The 24399-nt window shown below is 37.3% G+C and overlaps 1 protein-coding gene across 7 annotated transcripts in view; it reads right to left on the bottom strand.

Moving 5' to 3' along the window:
- Positions 1-24399, bottom strand: part of LIN54 (lin-54 DREAM MuvB core complex component) — a 68389-nt gene that overhangs the window by 17635 nt on the left and 26355 nt on the right. For all 7 annotated transcript variants that reach the window (XM_036853376.1, XM_036853379.1, XM_036853374.1 and 4 more), the window contains exon 5: positions 789-1005. In XM_036853376.1, the coding sequence (XP_036709271.1) occupies positions 789-1005 (217 nt within the window). The remainder of the gene's footprint in view (positions 1-788; positions 1006-24399) is intronic.

The following is a 24399-nucleotide window of genomic DNA, read 5'->3' as shown; positions in this document are numbered from 1 at the left end:
ATTTTAACTGACTTTCATTAGCAATTACAGATTCAAAGTAAGTAAAGGATGAAAGCTCATATTTATCATTTATACCTTGCCTACTGGTCATTTCAACTGACCCCCAAACCCTGTGTAGTTTAGACGGCTTTGTAGCTTAGAAAATAAGATAAATAATTTGGTTCCATTTAAACTATCCCACTGGCATAACGGTAGGCTTTTAAACCAGCAATAACATGGCTACCCACAAAGTGATGACTAAGTCTGATTATCTGGTATTACAGCACACCGTGTATCAGTTTCTAGCAGAACAAAATACTATAGTTATATACAACTGGGATTCTGTTTCACTGCCTTCTGCAACAGCTGCTGATTCATACTCAGCTGAAATGCCATACTTAATCAGGATTTCAGCAAGAAAAGGACCAACTTCTATAATAATGTTCAAAGCATTAATTATTGTTTTTAAAAAAATGGTTACTAGGGCTTCCCTGGTGGCGCAGTGGTTAAGAATCTGCCTGCCAATGCAGGGGACGCGGGTTCGAGCCCTGGTCTGGGAAGATCCCACATGCCGCAGAGCAACTAAGCCCGTGTGCCACAACTACTGAGCCTGTGTGCCACAACTACTGAAGCCCGCTCGCCTGGAGCCCGTGCTCCACAACAAGAGAAGCCACCGCAATGAGAAGCCCGTGCACCACAATGAAGAGTGGCCCCCGCTCGCCGCAACTAGAGAAAGCCCACGTGCAGCAACGAAGACCCAACACAGCCAAAAATAAAAAATAAATTAAAAAAAAAAAATGGTTACTAACCTTGCTGAAGAGGCTGAGTGTTTGTACTGGGATTCTGACTAACTGCCTGGGTGGAGCTACTGGCTGTTGTGGCAGTAACAAGTCGGACATAATGAAACTTGCTTCCGGGCACTTGAATCTGCTGGACATTGGGAGCAGTTGCCAGAGGAATAATTGTCTTAAATTGTGATGTGCTCACTCCTCCAACAGTGATGGTCTGCACAGCTGATTTCACTGCCTAGTGAACAATACAACATGGCTCTCATTAATCTGCGATTTTATTTTCCTACTTCATTTTTACTCATGACAACTGCTCAAGTAAAAAAGTATGTTTCTGAATTTCATCAAAAGCTGTTGAAAGGAACAACCTGTTCAAAGAGAAACGAATAGTAATAAATACAGGAGTGAAACCAAAATTAATGAGTTCTACCATCCCTAGTAGTTAACTTCCTTTGACAGTCCAGGTCAGATGACTTGCTATGAAGAAACTATTACTTAAATTGCAAGAACTCACACAGTTTTGTTAACATCAGTTAAAATTTATAAGAAAAAGGTTATTTAAAAACTTTCAGTATTAAGCCTCATATTCAGAAAGAAAGGACACAGATATTTGGTTTTACTGCTACCCACCAAATTAACTACAGCAAATTTCATTTTCACATGTCCTAAAAGAGAAAGAAACCCCAAAGAAAAGCCCTCATTAAGTCTAGCCAATTCTGAAAGGCTTATATAATATTCCACAGATACAAATGTACCCACTAACCTATGGGTAGAAGGCCAAATTCAATCCAAAATTACCACTATTTTGGTTGTCTAGGGAAACCAATTTTGGATGATTCAGATCTGACTCAATATAATCATTTTAATCATTTTTAATCCTTTCCTTCAGTCCAACAAAAAGCAATGTGACTTCCCAAAAAGCTAAATGAAACATCAAAAGCAGAACAGAACAAAAGCCTTTTAAGATGTCTCCAATTGATGTTTAACCAACGTACGACAGACTGTCATACAAAGCAAAGATCCAGACAAGATTCTCTAATTAGTTCTATGGTATTATTTTATAAATAATTACACCATTACCTATTCTTCAAACAGCCCTCATACCAAAAGACAGGTGACATGACTGAGGAAATCTATATTCATTATATGGATGATAATTTATAAAAGAATAATTCTGAAGAATTTGAACATTTTCATAAAAGTACAGGGGAAAAAAGGAAGAATGTCATTAGTTTGGAAACTCTACAGATAGTACTCAAAGTAGATTACTTCAGCATAAAATAATTCACACATTATCAGTAGGCAGAGGCACCACAGAGTAGATTTAAAATAAAGATAAGAGATAACAGCCGTGATGGTGAGTTAAATGAAAACATAAAACTTAAGAGAAGGGATAAAATGTGTACATATGGAAGCTACTGAAAAATCAAGCAACCCATGAGTCAGATGCGTACAATGGTACAAGAGACACTGTCCTTGGTCTATCGACTCAAAATGAAAAAAGAATACTATTTCCAGAAACAAGGTAGGGGAAGGGGGGTGGATAAACTAGGAGTTTGGGATTAACAGATACACACTACTATATATAAAATAAACAACAAAGACCTACTGTATAGCACAGAGAACTATATTCAATATCTTATAATAACCTATAATGGAAAAGGATCTGAAAAAGAATATATATATATATGTATAACTGACTCACTTTGCTGTACACTTGAAACTAACAACATTATAAATCAACTATACTTAAGTTGAAAATTTTCTTTAATAAAAAAAAAATAAATTATGTTTAAAAAAAAGAAACAAGGTGCCTCAGACGTAATAGTTAAATTTACTGGGTACCTAACACAGAGGACATTGCTTTTGAAAACTCTAAGATTATCTGATTTAAATCTAGCAACCACATTATGAGCTAAGTACAGCATGGCACAAGTACCAGGGCTGGTTTAGTTAAGTTTGCACAGTATACCCTTTTTCCAACTCTACGTTCAACTTTCTTTTGTCTTTTTTTTGGCCATGCTGCGCGGCTTGCGGGATCTTAGTTCCCCAACCAGGGATCCAACCCAAGCCACGGCAGTGAAAGAGCAGAGTCCTAACCACTGGACCGCCAGGGAATTCACTCAACTTTTCTGTATCCTAAACTTCAAGCTACAACTCTTACAAGCTGTAAATAACTGGCTCTTTTAAAGATTTTTTTTCTGATGTGAACCTTTTTTTTTAAAAGTCTTTATTGAATTTGTTACAATATCGCTTCTGTTTTATGTTTTGGTGTTTTGGCTGCCAGGCATGTGGGATCTTAGCTCCCTGACCAGGGAGTGAACCCGCACTCCCTGCATTGGAAGGCGAAGTCTTAACCACTGGACCACCAGGGCTCTTTTAGAACAAAGCCAGATCTGACTATATTTTTTATCAGCATACGTCTATTTACATCTAACATAGTTAATTAACTGTTTGGATTTAAATCTACCGTTGGACTGTTTCCTATTTGAACCACCTGTCCTCTTCTGTTCCTTTTTCTCTCCTTTTCTGCCTGCTTTAGTGTTAAATGTTTCATTATTTCATTTCCCCCATGGTAGCTTGTTATTTATACATTATGTTACTATTCTTATAGTAGCTGCCCTAGAGATTACAATGTTCCATGTAGGAATTAAATTAGTACTTACACATCACCAAGACAATAAAAGAACCACAGAACGTTAACACTGTTTATTCTTGCCCCATCTTTGTGCTACCATTAAGTATTCTTTAATTCTCCATATAATTTAAACTCTATAAGACATTCATTTAGATATACCCACAAATTTACCCTTTCTGTCCTTTCTATACCCTTTCTGTGCTTCCATTTGGGATCATTTTCCTTCTGCCTAAAGAACTCACTTTAGGATTTCCTTAAGTGCAAGTCCGCTAATGAGAAATTCTCTACACTTTGGTTCTCAAAAAATGTCTAATCCTTTTTTTTAATCTCTCTTTTGCTTGATGAAGTCATCTACTGAATTCTTAATCTCAGTTTTCAGTTTGAAAATATTCATCTGATTCCTTTTTATAGTTTCTAATTCTCTGCTGAAGTTCTTCATCTTGTTAAATACATTTCTGAATATATTAATCTTAGTTATTTAAAAAGCAAATCTGATAACTCCACTACCTATACCTCTCTGTTTTGAATAATTTGGTCTGGTTGCCTGATATGCCTAATGATTTTTGACTAAGTGCCAGACACCGGTTACAAAAAATTAAGTAAACGCCTAATGATTTTTGACTAAGTGCTAGACTTCGTTTGTGGAAAATTAAGTAAATAATTTGAGGCTTAGAATGATTTTATATTTCTCCAGAAAGCATTCACTTCGGCTTCTGGCAGGCAGTTAAGAGTAGGGGCAGATTACCCTAAACCAATAACAAACCGAGCTGATTGGAAGCTGAGCTTCAATCTTTGGGAGGCCTTGTCCATTTCTGGTTCACTCCTCCCCCAACCAGGACTCCAGTATCTACCAGGCTTCCTCCTCCTTGTTAGCGCCTGAACCCAAAGTTTTGTCCACAAGGTCTGTAAGACTGACAGGTCTGCTCAGCTCCTCAACTTTCTGGGACCACTTTCTGCTCATCTTCTCAGTCTCTCAGCCACAACTTACAAATCAGCAAATGCCCTAAGGGGAAGGGTCACACTGAACACCAGGCAACTTCTCTAGGCTTCCCGTGACTTCAGGATGGTGGCCTATAATGTCCTGGCTCCCCTGGTAGGTCTCCAAAACCTTCAAACAAATTTTTTAAATACATTTTATTTTTCTTTTTAGTTGTTCTTGGTGGGACAGTTGGTCGTCAACAAGCTAGTTCTGTATAGCAAAAACAGAAAATCCAGCTGACTTTTAATCTAGGTTCCAGCATTTCCCAGTTGAGTGACCTTGTGCAAGTAACTTAGCTTCTCTGTGCCTAAGTTTCCTCATTTGAAAATGTTAAAATGGCACCTTTCTCATAGGTCTCATAGGATTGTTATAAGGATTAAATGAGTTAAATTATGTAAGGTGCAAATAATAACTCATCACATATTATAATGCTCAATTAGTGTGTATCATTATCATTATTCCCATTATAGATGGAGAAACTGAAGCTCAGAGAGATTTAGTAACTTCCCCAAGTTCACACAGCTAAAAGTAGAAGAGCCAGGATTTGAACCAGAGCCAACTCCAAAGCCCATTTTCTTAAGACACTGTAATGCCTCCTACTGTAGACAGTTAATGAACAGTTACTAAATGACTGAATAAAAGTAAATAGCATTTAGTCCTCAAGAAATCTGTTAAGAACTAAAGTTGCACATCTGGCTCTGAGAAACATGAAAGTATTTTTTTAATCGGTTAGTATACTGAATAGAAGTATAAATAGCATTTTTTAAAAACTTTTTAATTTTAAAATAATTTTAGATTTCACAAGAAGTTGCAAGACTAATACAATGTTCCCATGTACACTTTCCCCAAAAGAAAAACATCTCACATAACCATAGGACATTATCAAAACAGTAAATTGACATTTGCTATAATACTATTAACTAAACCACACAACAGACCTTATTCAGATTTTACCAGTTTTTATACAGACTTTTTTTTGGATGTACACTAAAGACTGTATAAATTCATGTCACCTGCATCACCATCAAGATACAAAATTGTTCCATCATCACAAAGAAACTCTCTTGCACTTCCCTTTATAATTATAACCCTAACTCTTGGCAACCACTGATTACAATGTATTTTTTTAACACCTAAAATACTAAGTAACATATAAAAGCTACCAACTTTGTAAAAGACAAAAGCATTTGAATACTACACTTAACTGCTTTGAGAATTCACAAGTTGGTACCTTACTTGAAGTAGAGTAGCCTGAGAAACTCCGTGTGAATGCCTCTCTGAACATAACCACATTACCAGAAAAACAGTTCATGTACATTCAACAGAAATCTTCAGTTATTGCTATTTCCTGATTTACACCCTTGACAGCTGGGTTAAAAAGCAAATATCTTAATTTAAATTCAAAATAGCTACATTTAACATGTATTGGTAATTGTCCAGAAAAACATGGACTTGAAAGATTTTTTTAAAAATCTGTACTATTTCCTAAGCCATTTCTATTTACACATTTATGTCATAATTATATACAGGAATAAATTTCTTTATTATTTTCCAATTAGCAAATGCCAGAAGTCCTTGCTTAATTGAAGATTTACCTAAAAAAATTTTTTTAATTAAATTAATTTTTTTTAAAAAAAGGGAAAAATAAAACACTCTTCCTGTTCTGTAAATGAGGATTCCTATTTGGTGAAGTTGGAGATTGACAGACAGCTCAACCAATATCCAAACCCTGAATTTGTGGGATTCCATATAAATATGTTTGCTTTTTTGGGGGGGGGCGGGGAGTACACTTTGAAATTTGGTTCTGTTTGTAAACACAGCCTAGACATCCTTGTTTGGACATATGAGCTTTGGTTCCAGTTTGTCTCAATCCTGTGTGTATTCTGGCGAGCAACCTAACACTTCTTTATATTTTGTCTCTATTTGTATGGAGAGAATATTACCACTAAATGAAATTCACATACTGCTTTAGGACACCTGCACAAATTTTGCTGTTCTGAACGGACATTAAGTTGGTATTTGTTGAATCTACTACAAAATCATATGCTGGTTGGGTAGCATTTACTATAGTGCGTTTGTTTCACTAAACATAAGCTCTTCAAGATCAGAGATTACATGAAACAACCTACTTCTGTCACATTAATTATGAAACCCTGAGGTAAACAAAGTTAGACAAAGGTCTTTGCTATGGGAATTCTTAGAGTCTTTAATATGCTAATGAGCATGACAAAACTCCTAGATGGGTATGGTATAGGGTGTTTCCCAAACTTACTTAACAATCCCTTTTTGGGGAGAGAATGATTCTCTCTCTCTTTTTTTTTTTAATGTGAATGTAATACATTGGTGCAAGATAAAGTATCATGTAATGACACCCGACAGGAAATAGTTTTTCACAGAAGTTGTACTAAAGAATGGTAGAAGACATACAATGAATCCTAAGTACCCTGCATCTTGAAAGTCGTAGTGGTGAAATCTCTTAAAGTTGCAATTCATATGCATTTCTACATAGAATATGACTTAAGACTAGGTTTTAGAGCTAAGTAACTGGTCACTCATTTTTGCATAATTTCATAAGAGGATCTGATGTTTTTCTTTTTTATTGAAATACAGTTGACATATAACATTGTATTAGTTTTAGGTGTATAACATCATGACCTGATAAATGTATATATTGCAAACTGATTACCACAATAAGTTTAGTTAACATCCATCACTGCACATAATTATAAATTTTTTTCTTGTGATGCGAACTTTTAAGATCTTCTCTCTTAGCAACTTTCAAATATATAATACAACCTTATCTATAGTCACCATGCTGTACATTAGATCCCTAGAACTTATTTATCTTATGACTGGAAGTTTCTACCTTTTTTTTTTTTTTTTTTAATATAATACTACAAAACCCATCAAATTCAGACTAATGGCATTTAATGTGTTAGATTTTTTTTTTTTCTTGCTGACACTAAACAGTTATTTGCAACGCTACTCTGAGGCTGACTTTTTTTTTTTTTAATTAATTAATTAATTAATTTTTGGCTGTGTTGGGTCTTTGTTTCTGTGCAAGGGCTTTCTCCAGTTGTAGCGAGCGGGGACCACTCCTCATCGCGGTGCGCGGGCCTCTCACTGTCGCGGCCTCTCTCGTTGTGGAGCACAGGCTCCAGACGCGCAGGCTCAGCAGCTGTGGCCCACGGGTCCAGCTGCTCCGCGGCATGTGGGATCTTCCCAGACCAGGGCTCGAACCCGTGTGCCCTGCATTGGCAGGCAGACTCTCAACCACTGCGCCACCAGGGAAGCCCCGGAAGTTTCTACCTTTTGACCACCTTCACTCTTTTCGACCACACACCCTGCCTCTGGCAACCACCAATCTGTTCTCTGTATCTATGAGTTCTTTCTTTCTTTTTTTGGATTCCATATATAAATGAGATCACACAGTATTTGTCTCTCTGTCTGACTTATTTCACTTAGCATAATGCCCTCGAGGTTCATCCATGTTGTCACAAATGTCAGGACTTCATTCTTTTTTATGGCAGAATAATATTCCACTGTATATATGTCTATGTCTGTGTGTTGTGTGTATCACATTTTCTTTATCCATTCACCTGTCGATAGACACTTAGGTTGTTTCCATGTCTTGACTATTGTAAATATTGCAGCTTTGAACACTGGGGTGCATGTATCTTTCCAAATTAGTGTTTTCATTTTGTCTGGATAGGTATCCAGGAGTGAAATTGCTGGGTGGTATGACAGTTCTATTTTTAGTGTTTTGAAGAACCTTTACACTGTTTTCTGTAGTGGCTGCACCAATTTACATTCCCACCAACAGTGCACCAGGGTTCCCTTTTCTCCACATCCTTGCCAACACTTGCTATTTCTTCCTCTTTTTGGTAATAGTCATTCTAACTGGTGTGAGATGATATCTCATTGTGGTTTTGATTTGCATTTTCCTGATGGTTAGTGATGTTCAGCACTTTTTCATGTGCCTGTTGGCCATTTGTATGTCTTCTTTGGAAAAATGTCTATTCAGTTCCTCTGCCCGTTTTTAGATCAGATTGCTTGTTTTTTAATTGAGTCGTATATGTTCTTTATATGTTTTGAATTTTAACCCCTTATAAGATATATGTTTTGCAAATAATTTCTCCCATTCTGTAGGCTGCCTTTTCATTTTGTTGATGGTTTCCTTTGCTGTAGAGACACTTTTTAGTTTGATGTAGTCCCACCTGTTTACTTTTGCTTTTGTTGCCTTTGCTTTTGGTGTCAAATCCAAAAAGTCACTGCCAAAACCAATGTCAAGGAGCTTACCTCCTATGTTTTCTTCTAGGAGTTTTATAGTTTCAGGTCTTACATTCAAGTCTTTAATCCATTTTGAGTTAATTTTTGTGTATGGTATAAGATAGTGGTTCAGTTTCATTATTTGCATGCGGCTGTCTGGTCTTCCCAACACCCACTGTATATTCTTCGCTCCTTTGTTGCAAATTAATTGATCACATACGTGTGGGTTTATCTCTGGGCTCTCTATTCCGTTCCACTGATCAATTTATCTTTGTTTATACCAATACCACACTGTTTTGATTACTATAGTTTTGCAATATAGTTTGAAATCAGGAATTTATAGGGTTCCATCTTAATATGCTTTTTAAAAAAATTTGTGACAAAATGTTTATAGACCTTAACTTCATGGAAAAACTATGTTTATATTATCCTAATTCCCAAACTTTAGGTTACTAAAATAAACCTACTAAGAATCAAATTAGAAAGTTTTAAAATGCCTTCAAGCTAAAAGAGACAAATGAGAAAATGAGAAAAGATAAATATATGTGACTAAAAACAGAGTCAAACCTTGAGATGGGTAGCAGAACTTTCAACACTGATTTACTGACTGGTGAAATAATATGAAATAGGTTAAGGTATTCATTTGCAAATTTTTCATGGATATTAACTTATGTTTTATTCATAGTCATGAGTTATAGTTACAAAGATAAGTAATTTTAAAGTGATGTGCTAGTATCTATGGAAGAATTCAAGGTAAGGGTCAAATGACCATATCAGGCAAGTTTAGACAATGTGCTCTATAAGGCATCAGCCTTCCAAAAGTCAGAAACCAGGGAATTCCCTTGTGGTCCAGTGGTTAGGACTCTGCACTTCCACCGCAGGGGGCATGGGTTCAATCTCTGGTCGGGGAACTAAGATCCCGCAAGCCATGCAGCATGGCCAAAACAAACAAACAAAAATCAAATCAGAAACCAGCCTTACTAAGGATTAAAATGTACTATCAAGATAGGGTAAATAAAAAAATATGGGATTAGCCTAGGAACAGAGTGCTAAAGATCAAAGGAATAGATAAAAGGACCCATATATTAGAAAAGTTCATGATGAAATTTGGCATCAATGGAGAATCAGAGTTATTTAATAAATGATATGGATTAGCCATTTAGTCTGAAGAAAAAAAAGCTGGATCCCTGTAACTCATTCCTTGTAACAAATTCCAAATAGATCAAAGATTTAACCTAAAAAATAAAGCCAGTACTGGCATAAAGCCAGACATATAAACCAATAAAACAGAATAGAGTCCAGAACTAAACCTGTGCATACCTGGTCAAATGATTTTCAACAAGGGTGCCAAGACCATTCAAAGTGGAAAAGACAGTCTTCTTAACAAATGGTGCTGGGAAAACTGGATAACGACATGCAAAAGAATGATGTTGGAGCCTTTCCCAACATCATATACAAAAAAATAACTCAAAAGGGATCCATAACCTAAACCTAAGACCTAAAACTAGAAAACTCTTAGAAGACAACACAGGTCAGAAGCTTTACAATATTGGATTTGGCAGTGACTTATTAGAGGATGCCAAAGGCACAGGCAAGAAAAGAAAACACAGACAAACCAGACTTCCTAAAAATTTTTAAATTTTGGGTCTCAAAAGATACTGTCAACAGAGTAAAACGGTAACTCACAGAATAGGAGAAATTTGCAAATCATATATCTGATGAGGGATTAAGATCCACAATATATAGGGAACTTCTAGAACTCAAACAAATCAATTCAAAAATGGGCCAAGAATTTGAATAGACATTTCTCCAAAGAAGATATACAATGACCAATAAATACATGAAAAGATACTCAAACATCACTAATCATTAGTGAAATGCAAATGAAAACTCCAATGATATACCACCTCACATCCATTAGGATGGCTACTATCAGAAAAACAGTGTTGTATCCTTTTTTTTAAAAAAATTGAGGGCTTCCCTGGTGGTGCAGTGGTTAAGAATCCGCCTGCCAATGCAGGGGACACGGGTTCAAGCCCTGGTCCGGGAAGATCCCACATGCCACAGAGCAACTAAGCCCGTGCGCCACAATTACTGAGCCTGCACTCTAGAGCCCAAGAGCCACAACTACTGAGCCTGTGTGCTGCAACTACTGAATCCTGTGTGCCTAGAGCCTGTGCTCCACAACAAGAGAAGCCACCACAATGAGAAGCCTGCTCACTGCAACAAAGAGTAGCCCCTGTTCGCCGCAGCTAGAGAAAGCCCGCAGGCAGCAACAGACCCAACACAGCCAAAAATAAATAAATAAATTTATTAAAAAAAAAAAATTGAAGTACATTTGATTTGAAATGTGTTGGTTTCAGGTGTACAGCAAAGTAATTCAGTTATGATATAATATGAATCGATTCTTTTTCAGATTCTTTTCCATTATAGGTTATTACAAGATATTGAATATAGTTCCCTGTGCAATACAGTAGGACCTTGTTTATCTATTTTATATATAGTAGTGTGTATCTGTTAATTCCAAACTCCTACTTTATCCCTCCCCCCTCCTTTCCCCTTTGGTAACCATATGTTTGTTTTCTGTCTGTGAGTCTATTTCTAATTTGTAAATAAGTTCATTTGTACCCCTTTTTATAGATTCCACATATAAGCGATATCACGTGGCATTTGTCTTTTTCTGTCTGACTTGTAGTTAATGTGATGGTCTCTAGGTCCATGCAAGTTGCTGCAACTGGCATTGTTTCGTTCCTTTTTATGGCTGAGTGGTATTCCACTATATATATATGTGCCACATCTTTTTTATCCATTCATCTGTTGATGGACACTTAGGTTGCTTCTCTGTCTTGGCTATTGTAAATAGTGCTGCTATGAACATTGCAGTGCAGAGAAACATTTATCTTGGAGCTTGGTTCACAATTTAAACTCCTGATCTTCAGCTCTGATGGTGGGCAGAGTGTATCAATTCTCCTGATTAGGGAGAAGAAGAAAGCAACACCAGCACGGAAGCATCCAAACCCGAGCACAGTGAGAGGCCAGAGTGGGGGAGTGCTCCATGGGTGATGTCTGTGCCATCAGTTTGGAGAATCAACACCCTCATTTTCCAGTGGAGGAAACTGAGGCTCAGAGGTTAGGTCATCACATCAACGTTGCACGGCTAGAGAGGGATGGACTTCGACATGAACCCAGTCTTAGGTTATCCAGAGTCCTTGCAGACGGCGCTGTGACCTTGCTCAGCTGGAGAAGGGCTCCATAAAGGAAGGTGGACTTGCCTTTGACGGGAGCCTGAGATCAATCAGTGCCGGACACTTTTCCCTTCATAACATGGTCCCAGGTGACCTCGAGCTCCAGCTGATGGACACCTCTGGCCACCTCTCTCTCTTCAGGGCTTCGGGCTGGGACTCCAGCTGAAAGTGAAGGTTGAAGGACACGTGTCCTACCCTGAATGTCACCACATGCTGACCCCTGGGGGAGGAATAAGGAGTAACTTGCCAAGGTCATGTATGGGCAGTGACTGAACTTAAGTCCAACAGAGGACTTTGTGAATCCATGTCCTCCTCTTGAGGTTGGCAACGGCTGGTTTCTCCTTCCTCGGACCCACGCATCCGTGCAAATACCAGACTCTTCTAATAGGTAAGGGAGAACCAGGAACCAGGTCATCACAGCTGCAGGAACCAAAAGGATGCAAATCCATTGACCTCGTCGTGTCCAGCTGAGCACACATTCAGAGATGGAGCACACTGCTGAAGTCACGCGGGCAGAACCCGAATTGGAACCCAGACCGCCTGCCTCCAAGCCTGGGGCCTTTGGGCCACATGGCCTTTGGGGTTATCCTTGAAGAGGCTGGCTTTTCTTTCTCTTTCCTGCAAGAAGCCGGCAGGAATCTTTCAAGCCGGCAATCCTGAGTCTTCATCTGATCGCTCTGCTCACAGAGCTATTTTGGCCAGATCAATTTAAATGGGGTGAAATTCAATGGCATGGGAGTGAATGGCACAAAAACAGAAACACTTTAGGCCCTTGGATAACTTTTAAGAATGGAAAAGATTAAAAAGCTTTAGAACTACGTGTTCTAACCAAAAGAACAGGTCTTTTGAGACAGATATCTAGAATGGCCAAACTGCAGCCCAATGTATAAATACAATAATATAGTAATACAGTAATAGTAATCATATAGTAGTAATACTGTAGTGACAATGATAGGTAATAAGAGTAATACTAACAATGGTAAGACAGTAGTTTGAGGATTTACCATGTACCAGGTGCCCTGCTACGTGGGCGCCCTGCAGGCACAGGGTCTCATTTAATTCTTGCCCCGGCTGTACCATCTGGACATGGTCATTAGCCCCATTTTAGGGGTGGAGGGAACTGAGGTTCAGAGAGGTGGATTCCTCGTCCAAGGTCACACAGCTAAGTGAAGAGCTAAGATTCTAATCCAGGGACACCTGCCTCCGAGACAACCTGAGACGATTTTGCAAAGGTCACTGGACTCGGGGCAATGCTCCCCCAAAGCAAAAGGCGACCTCAGGATTTGGAAGAGGTGGGGTCTCTTCTCCCCCGGTGCGCAGGGAAAACCTCCCTCCGGCCCCGCCCACCAGACCCAGGGCCGCGGAGCCTCCCTCCACCGGGAAGGTGGCTGGGCTCGGAGTCTCCGGGTTGGGCTCCCTCCGTCCTTATACAACGCCCCCTGTCGGCCCCTTGGAGCGTCTCCCGGGTCCGCTCGGGGCGGGCTGTGCGCGGGCGCGCCCTCCAGCGTCGGCGGGCGGGAATGCACTGCATGGCGCCAGGACCTGCAGGTGGGCGCACACCTGGGGCCGCAGCATCCGGATGCGCATTCCCTAACCTAACCTCACAGCGCTGCCTTCTCCCACCATGTATGCGCCTCTTTCCTTCCCCTCTTTCTTTCCTGTTCTGCCCTTTCCCGCCACTTCCCATAATCTAATTAAATCAATGGAAGTTTCTCCAGGAAAAGGCACAAAAGCATATAGAATTCAGCCTGCAATTTCAGGATTTCATAGGCCCCTCTTTATCTCATCCGTAAATGTTCTCACTGAGTATCTTAGCAGAGCTTCTTGGATGTGACAAAAGAACCAGGGCATTTTAAATACTGCTATTTCCCCCACAATGTCCAGTTTCAATAAATAAATGGAGAATAGACAATAAGAAAAAGTGTTGGCAAGGATATGAAGAAATTAGAACCCTTGTGCATTATTGATGGGAATGTAAAACAGTTACAGCCATTGTGGAAAACAGTATAGTGGTTCTTCAAAAAATTAAATATTATAGCATTACCATATGATCCAGAAATTCAGCTTCTGGGTATACATTCAAAAGAATTGAAAGTAGGGTCTCCAAGAGGTATTTGTACACCCATGTTCATAGCAACATTACTCACACAAGCTAAAATATAGAAACAATCTAAGTGTCCATCCACAAATGAATATACATACAATGGAATATTATTCAGCCTTTAAAAGGCAGGAAATTCTGACTGGTGAACTTTGAGGACATTATGCTAAGTAAAATAAGCCAATCACAAATAAAGGACAAATAACATATGATCCCAGTTTTATGAAGTAGAGTAGCCAAAATCACAGAGACAGAAAGTGGAATAGTGACTGCCAAGGGCTAGGGAGCATGAAGAATGGGTTTAGAGTTGCAGTTTTCCAAGATGGAAAGAGCTCTGGAGATGGATTGTAGAGATGACTGCACAATAATACGAATGCACTTAATACCACTAAACTGAACACTGAAAAATGTACATAAAGATGGTAAATTTTATGTTGCATTATTTTACCACAATACAAAAATTAGATACCCACCTTGCAAGATGGGTTATAAAAATCAGTCAGGATCAAACTGATACAGAGGCTAATATTAATTTAACCATTCCATGAAGTTTAAAAAACAAGTCTATCTGTTCTTGTACTTAATTTGTAATAAAAGAATATTATATGTAAAATAATTACATAAAAAAAACCAAATAATGATTTTTAATGGATAAATATTTTAAAATATTGGAGTAAGGAAGACTTATCTAAGCATAGCTCAAAAACTCAAAATTCATACTTGAAGACACTATTTTGACAAATTTAATGTGCAGAATGTCTGCAAGAAAAAAAAGACAAAGCCAACTGGGAAAAATGTTTGTAACCACATTGATAAAAAAGGAGTACTTTCCTTAATATGCCAAGCAAGCAAAAAAAAAGACAAACCACCCAAAGGGCATCAGAGTTCAGAAGAGGAGTCCAGAAGACACAAATATATGAACAATTTTTAAAAATACAAATCTATGTGAGATCTTTTAATCAGCTTGGCAAAGACTAAAAATGACTGATAAACAGGAGAGCACAGAAGTAGACCCATACAAATACAGTCAACTCATCTCTAGGGAACAAAGGAAATTCTATGGAGAAAGGATAGTCTTTTCAACAAATGGTGCTGGAACAACAGGACATCCACATGCAAAAAAGTGAATTTCAACACAAATCTTAACATCTGTCACATATGGATCATGGTCCTGAAACTATAAAACTAAACTATAAAGCTCCTGTACGATAACAGGAGAAAAATTAGGTTACCTTGGGTTTGGTGATGGCTTTTTAGATACAATACCAAAAGTACAGTCCATGAAAGAGAAAGTTGATAAGTCAAACTTCATTAAAATTAAAAATTTCTGCTTTGTAAAAGACACTGTTAAAAGAATAAAAAGACAAGCCAAAGACTGGGAGAAAATACCTGCAAAACACATGCTAAGGTCTAAAGATGTAGGAACCATCTGAGTTCTATTCCAAAAATTCTCAAAACTAAACGGCAGGGCTTCCCGGGTGGCGCAGTGGTTGAGAATCTGCCTGCTAATGCAGGGGACACGGGTTCGAGCCCTGGTCTGGGAAGATCCCACATGCCGTGGATCAACTAGGCCCGTGAGCCACAACTACTGAGCTTGCACGTCTGGAGCTTGTGCTCCACAACAAGAGAGGCCACGATAGTGAGAGGCCCGCGCACTGCGATGAAGAGTGGCCCCCGCTCACCACCAACTAGAGAAAGCCCTCGCACAGAAACGAAGACCCAACACAGCCATAAATAAATAAATAATAAATTTATTAAAAAAAACAAAAAACAAAAAACTAAACAGCACCATAGGGATGCAACCAGCAAACTCCAGGCTATGAAAAACTATAGGACATAAACAACCTGATTTTTTTTTAAAGGCAAGAGGAAAAAAGGAAGATGAAGAAAGTAAGAGAAATATCAATCATTCACAAACTTATCTGAATCCCGAATTCAAACACAGTGTAAAAATTTAAGATGACTGGGGAAATGTGAATTAACTAGGTATTTAATGGCATTAAAGGAATGTGGATAAGTTAAAAAAAAAAAGTGTCCTTATCTTTTATATACATAAAGAAATATCTACAGATAAAATGACATGATTTACTTTAAAAAAAAAAAAAAGTGGGAAGAGAGTTATAGATGATAACAAGATTAAGTGGATAATTCCAAAGCTGGATGAAGGGTACATGGGAGTTAATTTTACTATTCTAACTTTTTAAATATATTTTAAATTTCTATAGTAAAAAAGCTGTTAATAATATGGCAACAGAACCCCACAGGTATTCAAACAACATAATTATAAAAGCATAAAAACAAAACCAATATAATAACATAGAAAAGAAGTAAATTCTCAGTCATTTACTCCTACTCCTTTATCCTGGCTAATGGGTGCTGACATGAGAAGTTATATACGTACAAAATAATTCAGGCTACAGAATCAATGGGACCTACAACCTGCAGTCACCTCAACTCTAACTCTTATCAATCTTACAACAACCTGTGTTAAAGTTTATCAGGAAAACAGATTCCCTTCACTTCACACTGTACTCATTGGGCCATCCCCTAACTCAAACATTTAAGAGCTTCACAGCAAAAGCAGAAGCTATCAACTTCTGAAACCTCTGTCCCAAAACTGTTCTAACTCTCAACTTTCCAATACTGTCATTGCTCATATCACTTCTTGCCTGGATATTTGCAAAACAAATTCAAAATCAGCTTTATGATTCGTCTCTACCTGCCTTGAATCTACCAAACACTGCCTAAGTAATTTTTTTGCAAACTTCACTTTCATACTTTTATTATATCTCGTTGCCTTAGAAACATTTCATGAGTCTCCATTCAATGACAAAATTAAGTCTAAATTTGCTTGCTTTTGAAAATTATCCATAATCTAACCGTATCTTTTTATGTTCTCCATTCCCTGCAAAGGATTACTAATTCTAATCAGAGTAGTTGTCTTAGTACTCTGTATGTATGTACTCTCATATGTATACATATGTGTTCATCATATGTATTATTACCTCTAGTCCTTCACTCTTGTGGCTGACATCCACTCTAATTCTACCCATAAAAAACCCTTAGCTCAGGGATGCCTTCTCTAATCATCCCAACTGTGGTTGAATCCCCTTATATAGGATCTCATGCCATCACATGTCTTTTATAATTTTATATTTTTGTATATCATTTAATTCATTTCTGTCACATTTCCTTCCACACCTCCGTAGACCTTAGGTTCCACACGTCTATTTTTGCTCTCTTCTATTTCCCCAAAGAATATAGTCCCTAACACAGCGCAGGCATTGCTGAGTGGTGAATGAAGGAACGTCAGGACTTCTCTTTTTCTTTTCTCTCTAGTTTCATACCACCTTGTCTATACCACACAACTTAGCACCTACTTCATTGTTCATTATTGTTTTACATGCATTGAATTTTGTCTGCCCAACCACTGTAAGCTCTTCCATAGTTCCCACAGCCTGAGCACACAGCACACATGGACCTCAATAAATATTGATAGCCACTCAAAAACGGAGAATGGAAGAGTGACTCTTTGTAACAGGAAATCTTCATTATTGTTCAGGCTTCCAGTTTCCTGCCTAACTAATGTCAACTACCTTTGTTAATATAGCACTACTAGGCTATATATGGATGATTACACTACAGACTGCTTATTGCTAACCAAAATCCATATTCTCTTCTGCTTCCTAGGCATAGAGCCAGATTATATTTCCTAGGCTCCCTTGTAGTAAGGTAAGCCTACAAGACTGAGCTTTAGCTAGTGAAGTGAATGATGTAACATCCATCTGGTCTGGTCCATAAAAGCCTCCCAACATGTGCTTTTCCATGTCTTTTCCCTTCCAGTTGGCTGGAGTGGAGATAACCTTCGGGGAGACTGAGAACATCATTCAGTTTATTGTAATTTCTAGCCCACTATAAATACTAGCATTTAAAAAATAAAACTGTCACATTACTTTTTAAAATGCATTCAATGGAATCAAATCAACATACTGATTTGATACTCACGAGTATCTATTATATTTTTAAAAATATAAACAAAGAACTCTTTAGCAGTCAGAAATTTATATTATTCCTTTTCCTCTGTGAACTTGTGTTTGAATTCCATATCCTCTAAAAATTTTATTCTAGTGTAACATTTTTATCCTTGAAATTCTTTTATCATAATTCTCTGAAACAAAAAGATGTATTTATGTAAAGCTCTAAGTGTTAAATAATTTTGTCTTGAGTTCATAATACAATTATTGTATACACTTAAAACAACAAATATATTACAAATTGTGATTATTACAATATAAAAAGACTTTATTGAAATGCATCTTTCAATAAGATGATCAGACTCATTTTAAAAGATTACTTCCTGTATCCATAAATGAATATTTCATATCACTACAGAGTTTAGCATCAATTCTATTCCTGTGTTTTTATAAATACTGAAAAATATTATTTTCACAAATAAGTTTATATGAACAGAAGGATATTTATTGTAATAATATACATTAATACTTGGAATTCCTTCTGAGTTTTATACAAAAATCACATTGTATTCTACCATCAAAAATTATTTTTAATGATCTGTAAACTTACTTACGTCCTCCTTCAATTTATTAGGGAAAAAAAATTGGAAACTCTGAACTACAAGCAAAAGAATTAATAATCTGCAGTTGTTTGTTTCTCAGTTTCTAGGAAATATGTCATAAAGGCTTTTTACCAAAACCTATCAAATGACAGGTGCACTGTTTACCCTAATACATGCAGAAATAGGAAAAAAATTTTTTTAATTGTTAACTTCTTGAGGTGATAATAATGTTCTTTATCTTAACAGAGGTTTTTTTCGTTGCATAGATGTATGCATTTTAGCTGAAAACATCCAAATGTTTAAGATTTGCATATTTCAGTATATGTGAATTTTACCTCAAAAGGAAAAAGAAAACCCTCTAAACAAGTAGTGAATTCTAGTTAATGGTATGCTTGATGGAATATCTGGGGGGACGTATACTGAACATGTGCAACTTACTCTGAAATGCATTTTAAAAATAAGATGATTAATGGATAGAGGGATGGGTAAATAAATGATGAAGCAACTATAGTAAAATGTTGAATCTAGAATTTAATTATAGAAGCTTTATAGAATTCTACCCAAGCTAAAAGATCTAAAAGTAAAAAGAGTTCAATAAGTTATACTGGTCATAGATTTCAGAGAAGTGAGAAACTTTTCTTGAACCATGTGTACGTAGCTTATGCTCTGAAATTCCTTCCCTGGGAGTTAAGTACATTCTGCACCCTAAATGGCTATGTGATGATTCAATTACTTACCACAGGCAGGGCAAACAGGAAAGATCTGTTTGCCAAATAAGGCCAAAAAAGAAGAGCACTCCCCTGGGTAGAAGAGAAAAACTGACAAGAAGTATGTATAAGGTGTATTCAAGGATGTCCAGGATAATTTGCATAGACTCTTAAAACAGTAGTATATTTTGAAGACGTATTCATGTTCATTATAAAGATAGTCAGGAAAAAAAAAAGAACCCATCAACATTACATAAAGTGTGACAGGCCTGACATTTTAGGAATATTTACTTACTCTAAGACCAAATTAGTGAGAAAGAAAGGGTTTTGAGGTTTCTAACCCTCAATTCTTTAATCCAATTTTCCAGGACCCAAGCTCTGCAGACTTTTACCATTTTTGAACTTCAGTTATCCAAAAGTTTAACTATCCTGAAGTCTTTCTGATCAGACTTGATATGAATCAACAGCCCAGCTTCACTCCTTGTGCTAAGTTATCTACCTTTCATAGAACATAGTTTCCCCACCCTAGATGTATAAGCTTTAAAAAAAAAAAAAAGCCCAGATGGCCATTCTAAAATGAAAGCTAGACTTAAAGATAACCTAGATGTTGCAACCATTAGATAAGGACTTTAAGATAACTACGATTAATTATGTTAACAGACCTAGTGGGAAACGAAGACAATGTGCAATGAACAGAGGGGAACTGCAGCAGAGAAATGGAACTATAAAAAAGAGCCAAATGGAAATGCTAGAAATAGAATAAACACAATGATCAGAGATGAAGAAGTCCTTCAATGGGCCCTTTAGTAGACTCCACGCAACTGAGGAAAGAACCAATTAATCTGAAGATAGGTCAGTACAAATTATCCAAGCTGAAACACAAAGAAAAAGGAGTGGGGGGGGGGCAGAACAGAGCATCTAAGAGCTACGGAACTATCTCAGTCTAACATTTTTGAAACTGGAGTTCTAGAATGAAAAGAAAGAATGAGGCAGAAGAAGATTTGAAGAGATACGGTCAAAAGTTTTCCAAAAATAAAAGACAATAAATCACAGGTCTGAGAAGCCTTTAAAATCAAGACAAATATATATTTTAAAAAGAAAAGAACAACAACAAAACAGACATCTGGACATATAATAGTCAAATGACAGAAATCCAAATATAAAGATAAAATCTTGACGGCAGCTAGGAAAAGAAAAAATAAAGACATTATATACAGGGAGAAAATAGACAAAAATTACAACATTATTTCTCAGCAGAAATTATGCAATCTAGAAGTCAATGAAGTGACATTTTTAAAGTATGGGGAAAACTGACAACCAAAAATCTTTTACCTAGCAGAAATATCTTTCAAAAATAATGGCAAAATAAGACTTCTTCAGGCAAACAAAAGCTGAAAGAATTTCTTATAAGCAGATTTTCATTAAAAGAAACATCAAAGAAAGTTCTTTAGGGAGGAGTTTGATACCAGACAGAGACCGGGGCCTACATAAAGAAAGCATATGTAGGATTCAGTTCAAATGAAAACAAACACAGGATTTGTTTTTCTTAATTTTTAATCATTTTAAAAGGTAATTCTGTGTAAAGCAAAAACACTAGAATCTATTATGGAGTTTATAACATGTAAAAGTAAAATGTTTAACAATGATAGCTCAAAGGATGGGAGGGAGGAATTGGGAGCACTCTATATAAGGTTCTTACCCTACAGGAAGGGATATAAATTTGAAGGTAGACTGTGATAAGTCAAAAATTTATATTTGACTCGAGAGCAACCAAAAAAAAAAAATTAAAGTATAACATGCCAATAGTGCAGGTAAAATAGAATCATAAAAAATACTCAATTCGCCCCCAAAAAAAGGCAGAAAAAGAGTTAAAGAAAAAGAGGCACCTCCCTGCTGGTCCAGTGCGTAGGACTCCCCGCTCCCAATGTAGGGGGCCCAGGTTCCATCCGAGGTCGGGGAACTGGATCCCGCATGCCGCAACTAAAAAGCCCACATATCGCAACTAACAAGTCCTTGTACCACAACTAAAGATCCTGCATGCTGCAACTAAGACCCAGCACAGACAAAATACAAAAATTAAAAAATAATAAATTGTAAATAAACAAATATTAAAAAAAGAAAGAAAGAAAAAGAACAGATGGGAAAAAGAAAAAGTAACTAGTAAGATGGAAGATTTAAAATCAATCATAACAAAACTTTATTAAGTGTAAAAGCCTAGAAATATTGATTTTTTTATACTGACCACATATCTAATCATCTTTTTTTATATTGACCACATATATAACCATCAATTAAATTTATACATTAATTCTAATAGTTCAATAGCAGATTCTTATATTTTACACATATATTATAATGTAAATTGTGACAAATTTTTACTTTCTTTTGAAGCTCTATGCCACTTATTTCTTTTTCTTGCCTTACTGCATTAACTCAGAGCTGCAGTAGAAATGAACAAGTGTTGAAAGTGGGTATCTTTGTTCAACATTCACCATTACATGAAGTTTGATGTATTCGTCCTCATTTTCAAGTTACAAAAGTATTTATTTTTACTGTTTCAAGTAGTTTTAACCAGAATGAAGGCTGGCTATTTTCAGAATTTTTCTGCATGTATTGAGATTGTCAAATAATTATTTTTTCCTATTAATGTTGGGAATTAAATGGATAGATTTTTTTTAATGTCAAACCGTTGTACTTCTGAAATAAACTAAAATATGCCATGAAAAAAAAATACTAAAAGGCAAGAATAAGATTACAGGACAAAAGATACATTAAATGTCCGAAACTAGAAGATAACAGTATTACTGAAATCTAAAGTAAAAAGAAAGCAAACCTTGCAGAATCATGCTTTCATTAGCTTAATACTTACTTGCATGTCTAATGAATACTTAAGAAAACTGAGGATTACTTTAGAAAATAAATATAATGGAAGAAATCTGCCCCAAAAGACAACTACAATATCAAGTAAATTGAGAAAACATTAGATGTGCCCGACTTTCCACAAGGAACCTGGTAACATTAGTTTCAAAGATGGAGAAGAGAGTGAGCATGGTCTGCAAACTGTAATGAGAACAAGCAAGGAAGACACTTATTCCCTAGGCCCCCCTTCCAGGCTCGATGGTATAAAGGGCTGAAGGAGAGTCATCACTTATGAGGTCTGCAGGGGAAGCAGTACCATTGGTAAGAGTCAGGTATCCATTAGAGTAAGAAAATAAAAGGAATATTCAGCAAAGAGGTTGAGGATTTGGGGGATTATTTTGCTTATGAACTCCAAATAGGGCACAGTGGAAGGATTTTAAGAGTTGGGGATGGGTGGTGGGTAACGGGACAGAAGATACTGACAACTTTAAGGAGATTAGATGTGGGAAATGAAAGGTAATCTAGGAGTCTGGGCCTTTTGATGGTACCCTGTATAAACAGGAACAAATAATGAGAGAAGTCCTGGCAGATTCAAGGCAGATGGTGGTCAGACTGTGAGTGCTGGCAGGGAAGGAAGAATGGGTGCTTGAGGTTTCCTTTTGACCACTTTTGATCAATGGGAGCAAGAACATCTCCAGCAAATCCTTACTTTTTAGTCTTTTTCTTAATTGACATTTCTATGACATTTGAAATTGTAGACCGGCATCATTCTTGAAACCATCCTCCCTTCTCATTTTTTTAAGTTTCTCATACTTCCTCTCTTATCATTCCTTCTCTTCCACTGGCTCTTTTCTTCTGCTAACTCTTAATATTCTGTGGTTCAGTCCTGCTTTTCTTTTCACTCCACACACAACCGCATGCTCCCTGGTTAAATTCATCTACCCACATAGTTTTAGCCACTGCCTATATTCAGCTTCCTAAGGGACATCCTCCTCTAGACAAGCAGTGGGTACTTCCATGACAAACGTCTCCAAGAACTGAACAATATCTCTTTGCCCAAACCAGCCATGCCTTCTGTATTTCCTCTCTAGTATGAAAGGATAATGGGATGTTTTCTCCGATCTTAAAATGTGGCTCTAGTGAAACCCCCAAAGCTGAGAACTACAAATGATAAACTCCCCTACACTCTAAAAAGAACAACACATCCATGCCAGAGTTGCTTAAAGACAGCATCTCTATCATCCACCTCCCACCTACTGAAAATGAAACAAAACAAAACAAGATTAGAAACAGAAGTGAATTCATAAACATAGAGAATGCTAGGGCTTTACAACCTTAGTGAGAACAAAAGCAGGGGTTCTCCAAGAAAACCTCTGGGACAGACTGGGTGATAACTACAAGAAGGGAAACTGACATCTGAATCTTTGGCTGGCAACATACTGAGATAAAGAAACTCTTAAAAGCCCAGAAGAACCTGACGTATCCCCAGGAGTTTAGGCCATATGTGAACACAGAAACTGGTCCCAGCCTGGAGAATTCTGAAAGCAAGAGGTTGGATGGAGCTTCAAAATGGCAGAGCAAGGACTCAGAGGACAGCAGTTAGATGAGCTACACGTCTACCACTGGGTTCTATAGGTTTCCCATTAGCCAAATACAACAGATGCTGCAGAAGGGCTAAAGCATCTCGGTAGGCCAAAGACATGTGCCTTCTTGAGGAAGGAGACTCAGCAGTAACAGGCTGTAGGTGGACTACAGGAGGGAAGAGATAGTTAGAAGCCTGCCAAAGGCAGCTGGAGTGTGCACCATAAAAGGGACCTGGGCAATGTGGGCATACCACTCGGGCCTCCAAAAACCATCCTAAATGCACAAGTCTAAAAGGCCACACTTGGACACCTGCCACACAGAGGACATTGGCAATTGGATTACAATACTCCCAGTCACATAAAACTTTGTCCTTTCTCTTCTAATTTTCCTTCCAATCAGAAGCCAAAAGCAGAAAGAAGGAAGAATAAGAAGAGTGAAGAAACAGATAATACTCCTCTACTGCATGGTCCCTGAGTCATGATTAGGTCTGAGTTACAGCCATGCAACTGGATGTAAGGTTTGAAGTAGACTTTTCACACCTTTGAATTTAATCATCAAAATAAGGCTTGTTCTTATAGTAAAAACGACATCTTGTCAAGAGCCTGGGAAGGAAGATTCAACATGACATGGCTAAAGTCAAGGATAAGAGAAAAATAAAGCTAGTTCTTATTTGT

The sequence above is a fragment of the Balaenoptera musculus genome, chromosome 5, assembly GCF_009873245.2.
Source record: "Balaenoptera musculus isolate JJ_BM4_2016_0621 chromosome 5, mBalMus1.pri.v3, whole genome shotgun sequence".
NCBI classification, from domain to species: domain Eukaryota; kingdom Metazoa; phylum Chordata; class Mammalia; order Artiodactyla; family Balaenopteridae; genus Balaenoptera; species Balaenoptera musculus.
Note: the sequence above shows the minus strand (reverse complement) of the source record. Positions and strands in the feature narration are given on the sequence as shown.